Here is a 4,958-nt window from a genome sequence, read left to right as displayed (position 1 = left end):
ATAGTAATGCCTCTCATGCAGAAGTCGATCAGGCATAAACAAGCTCTCGGATGCAGCCGCATGTATCCCACGGATCTGATGCAGCCGACTGAATCCCACTGCCCGCCCCTGTTGGCCTGCACACCGCAGCCGTCGGATCCGGTGCTCGCGTACACCACAGCTGCCGTGCGCTGTCGCAGCCGTTGGCCGCCGTCACCGCAGCACGCCCACACCCGCGCCTGCCGCCGCCGCTCGCACGCGCCGCGAGCGCGCCCCGGTCACGCCTCCAGCGCCAGACCCCACATCTCGACCAGCCGCCGCGCCTCCCTCTGACCGCTCAGATACGCGCCGTGCACACACCCCGTGTGGTGCCGGCTGGTCGCCTCCCCCGCAAAGCACAGCGCGCCGCCGCCCGCACCGTTCACCAAGAGCGGCGCCGCCAAAGCGTCGATGGTGTCCCCATCCGCCTCGGGCCCCGGGTAGGAGTAGCTCCCCCGGAAGTAGGGGCTGAGACACCACTCGCTCCTCAACACGCGCGCCGCGCGCGGCTCCGCGCCGGCCGGGCGCGGCACCGCCGGGAACGCGTCCAGCAGGGCGGTGACATCATCGATGACGTCATCGTCCATCATCTCCTCCAGCGCGAGCGCGGCGCGGCCGGTCACCCACAGCACCGCGCAGTACCCGCCGCGTCCCGGCCACTCGCGCGACCACAGCCGCTCCCAGAGCTCCCGCCGCGGCGCAAACGCGCCGCCGCCGCCCGCCTCCGCGGCCTCAACCGCAGCCGCCGGCCGCGCGCCGTCAGAGGCCAAAGCGAAGCCGTCCGGCGGCTTGCACCATTCGGGGCCGTCGCTGTAGCGCCACGAGTGCAGGCCGTAGAGCCAACCCGGCAGCCCCTCGCCGCCGCCCTTGCCGCTGCTGACATCTGCCGGCTCGACTTGCGGCCCCAAGAACACGGCGTCCGACGGCGGCAGGTCTGGGTACGACTCCCGCCAGGCCTCTGTCAACGGCAACAGATCCTGCTCCTTGTCGCTGTTTGCGACGCCGGAGGCGCCCCACAGCGACTCGCGGGTCGGCCAGAGCAGGCAGTAGCTCGTGAGCCGCGGCCCCGCGGCGGCGCCGCCGCCGTCCGCGTCGCCCCCAGCTCCGTCGGCCGCAGCCGCCGCCGCGCCATCGGGGCCGCCGGCCGCGGCGCCCGCCGCCCCGCCCGCGCCGCCGTCAGGGGTGGTCGTCGCGGCGAGCCCGCCGGGCGCCTGCGCCGCCTGCACGCGCCTGCGCGGCCCCACCAGGCCCTCCTCATCGTCCGCCGCCGCCGGCGCCGCCGCGGGCTTAGAGCTGTATGCCAAAGGCGGGGGCTGCGGCGTGCACGCCTCCCCCTCTGCCCCCTCGTTGGCCTCGCGCTCCACTCCGGCCGCCGCGGCGGCCGCGGCGCCGTTGGCGCAGGGGTTGCCGCCCGGCGGCAGGGCCTCCAACGGCGGGTCGAATTCAACAAACAGCTTATTCACATATCCAATGTGCAGCGCCCTGATCGCGCCCACCTTCTCCTCCGGTAGCTGCGGCTCAAACCGCACCACCTGGGCCGACGCGCGGCCGGCGCCGCCGGCCCCGGGCGGAAGCTGCTCGGAAGCTGCGGCCGCGGCCTTGAGGACACCCAGGCTGAAGGTGCATATGATGGCGTCCGCCTCAATCGACTCCCCATTCTGAAGCGTGACGCCCACCGGTCCCGCGGGGCCGGCGGCGGCCGCAGCCCCGTCGGGAGGCGGGTGCGCGGTCGCGCCGCCCCAGCTGACCGCGGCGACGGGGCTGCTGAGGCGAATGTCGAGGCCGGCCGCCAGGCGCTCAGCCAGGTGCTGCGGCCGGGTGTTAACGAGTGTGAGAGACAAATTGCAGGGGAATGGTTGGTGCAGAAATGATGTGAGAACAGCCAATCACGAGGTCAGAGCTACCTCAACCCTGAGTTGCAATCGATCAGTTGGCCAGGTCTAAGGCATATTCAGAACCTTGGGCTATTTCAGCCCGGCGGTTTGACGCATTGATGGGCGCAGCGTGGGGAGGCGGCGTTGGGGCGGCCGCATGAGAGTGGGAAGCTGCCGGGCAGCTGCACACCTGGTAGCCGCCTGGGACCGGGATGTTTGGCCCCTCGAGCTCGTGGTACTCTCGCGCAAATGCTGCGCCTGAGGCGGCGGCAGCATATTGGATTGTTGAAAGTTTGAGAAGGGGGTGGGGCAGGAGGCGCAGGGAGACCGCAGGTACAACATCATGTACGATCCAGACGATGTTGTGCAAGGGGCCTGGCAGATTGCCTCCTGCTGGTACAACGATCCAAACTATACCAAGGGGATCGGCAACCCCGGGCCCAACGCTGGCGCGCCGCAGCCTGGCGGCGCCCAGCCGGCTCGCAGCAGGCTCTGAGGCCGGCAAGGAACATAATGCAGGGGGCGTGAGGCCGCGCAAGCAGGCAGAGCGGCGCGGCGTGCCCTCACCTGCAGAGTCGCAGGAGTGGAAGCCGTCGTACGCGCGCTGCAGCCGCTCCCTGCACGCCCAGCCCTCCGCGAACGCGGCACGCGCGCCGTTGGCCGCGTCTTGGCGCGCAAGGGCCTGGCGGGGTGGCGAGCAGCGGGCGCGGGCGCAGATAGAGGTTGAGCAGGGAAGGAGGGGTGGAGCGGCGCCTGTCCAGGCAAGCAGGTCTTCCAAGCGGCGCGGCATGCACTCCTTGTTGACCCCAGAACCCATCACGCAGGGCGAAGCCTGCCCACGCCTCGCACCTCGTCGAACCGCGGCCGCAGCACATCGCCAAACGTGTTCGCGGCCGCTTTCTCCGCCGCCGCGGCGCCGTCGCCCCCCGCCCCCGACGATGCCTCCTCCTCGTCCTCCCCGATTTCCTCCACAGCGTCCCCGTATTCGCCCATCGCCGCCACCGCCGCCGCGCGCGCGGCGCCGCCGAGCGGCGCGGCCGCGCCCGGGCGCACCAGCTCGACGCCCCAGCGGTCCTGCGGCACCTGCTGCTGCTGCTGCTGCTGCTGCTGCTGCTGCTGCTGCTGCTGCTGCTGCTGCTGCTGCTGCTGCTGCTGCTGCTGGACTGGCGAGTCCCCGCAGCCCGCGGACGGGGCAGCCCCTGGTACGGCCACGCCCAGGTGGGCTGCCCTGGCAGGGTCATACACTACGCCTTGGCGGACTGCAAAGTCATAGATGGGGTTTCCTTGGGTGCCATGGAACCAAGTGGCCCCGAGCTCCACCGGCCCGCTCATGGGCAGCTGCAGGGGCAGGTGAGGGAGGGGGGCCGCGGGCGAGGGTGGCTGGCCTGCAGGTGTCGACGGGCACTGCACAGCGATTGCCAGCACACGGCCCAACAAATCACGAGTACACGATTCGTCATGCGGGCATGCGCCCGTGTTTGTGCAGCTACTAGTTGCTCCGCGCCGCAGGCTTTGCGGGCGCCGCGTCTGACAGGAAGAGAGTTGCTGGGCGTGCCAGGCCGTGCGCACGCACCACGGCGGTGCGAGAGCGGCCCCCGACCGCGTCTGTCGCCTCCAGCACCGTCACCGACACTGACCCGGGCGGCGCCTCATCCAGCAGCGTCCTGGCCGCTGCGAGGCCGGCCCAGCCGGCGCCCAGCACCAGGATGCGCTTTGGCGCCTGCAGGAGGGCGGTAGGGGGCGCGCTGCTCGTGCTGCGCGTGCTGCGGGTCCCGTGTGGCCGCGATCGCCCGAGGCGTTATGCGTTGAGGGTCAAACTAGACGCCGGGCAGGGCTTAGGTGTCAAGCGTAGGGTTGGAGCTCACCATTACTGTTGGGGCGCTGCGAATGGCTCGGGATGCGTGCATGTAGGTGCGCCAGGGGTGCCTGGTTCCAGCGGACGCGGCGCCGGCTGCGCTTGTGCACCCGCTCCGGGATCCACCTGGCGGTGGCGTGGGTGTGCTGATACAAATTATATCGCCTTGATAGATTGCAGTAAATAACCGGGTCAACACCACGTGTAAGTCGCTCATTCCGTGGAGTATGGGTCACCAGCGCTGATCTCAAGTGAGATTGGGTGCGTTTGCCACCGATAGGCTGCGCCGATCACTTGAAACAATGAATTGCATTCTGACTCGCTCAGTTGAAGGTTTGAAGCTTGTGCCAGGGGAAGGCTATTGTTGCTCGAGTTGTAGCGGGCGTTGAGGCCGATATGGCGGTAGTGGAGTGAGCCTGACTGGCATTCAAGTCGATCCAGGTGAGGCTGAGGGGTCATGGGCGCTCCAATTTCGAACACAGATCGCTGATCACTCAGCGCGCAGTATCGCTGAACCTTTGCGGGGATGCCAGCCATGTTTCGAGGCTTTGTGTTAATGCTGATTGTTTCGTGCCTTGCAAGGGTGGTGCTGCGTCTGGCAACAACGGAGCACACGCAGCATCAGCAGGCCCCCCATCGACCCTGCTTTGCTGCCACAGGCCTGTCGTAAGGCCTAGCAGGGGCCTTTCACTTCTGCCGAACGTGTGCCTGACAGCGCACGGCGCGCCTTGCAAGCGTTGGCCACCGCGCAAGACCCCGCCCCACTATTGACGCGCCCGTGCCCGCCGCCGCGGAGGAGCAGCCATGTTCTACTCTACCCAGATCCTCGCCAAGAAGGGCCCCCTCGGCCTGGTATGGATCGCGGCTCACCTCGACGGCCGCCTGAAGCGGCAGCAGATCAACGGCGCGAGCATCGGCGAGAGCGTCGACACGCTGCTGCACCCCGAGGCGCCGCTCGCGCTGCGGCTCAGCGGGCAGCTGCTGCTGGGAGTCGTCAGGATATACCAGCGCAAGGTGCGCGGCTGCGCGCTGTTGCGCGGCGCGGCGATTGCGCAGCGCGGCGCGGCGCGCTTGAGGGATGGGCGGCGGGGGCGCAAGAGCGCCTGCAAGTCAAAGAACATCCTCATCCTGCACCAAGGGGTTGCGGCGGCAAGGGTCGGGGGCCGCCGAGCCGCCGGCTTCTGGCGTGGGGCACCCCCCCCCCCCCCCCC

The 4,958-nt window shown here is 69.4% G+C and overlaps 2 protein-coding genes across 2 annotated transcripts in view; one reads left to right on the top strand and one right to left on the bottom strand.

The window, feature by feature from the left end:
* Positions 1–257: 257 nt before the first annotated feature.
* MNEG_12447 (Peroxisomal N(1)-acetyl-spermine/spermidineoxidase) lies at positions 258–3,760 on the bottom strand (the record flags this gene model as incomplete). The annotated part of the gene is made up of 6 exons (XM_014039082.1): positions 258–1,826; positions 2,083–2,150; positions 2,460–2,574; positions 2,742–3,230; positions 3,466–3,612; positions 3,758–3,760. 6 exons carry the CDS (start codon positions 3,758–3,760, stop codon positions 258–260), a joined length of 2,391 nt encoding a protein of 796 aa, XP_013894536.1.
* A 791-nt stretch (positions 3,761–4,551) lies between these two features.
* Positions 4,552–4,958, top strand: part of MNEG_12446 (Double-strand-break repair-like protein rad21) — a gene marked incomplete at both ends in the record, with an annotated part of 3,012 nt that continues 2,605 nt past the window's right edge. Inside the window, one exon of the mRNA XM_014039081.1 lies at positions 4,552–4,761. Within this exon, the coding sequence (XP_013894535.1) occupies positions 4,552–4,761 (210 nt within the window). The remainder of the gene's footprint in view (positions 4,762–4,958) is intronic.

The sequence above is a fragment of the Monoraphidium neglectum genome (genome assembly GCF_000611645.1).
Source record: "Monoraphidium neglectum strain SAG 48.87 unplaced genomic scaffold scaffold03248, whole genome shotgun sequence".
Taxonomy (NCBI): domain Eukaryota; kingdom Viridiplantae; phylum Chlorophyta; class Chlorophyceae; order Sphaeropleales; family Selenastraceae; genus Monoraphidium; species Monoraphidium neglectum.
This window is presented reverse-complemented; position numbering and strand designations above follow the sequence as displayed.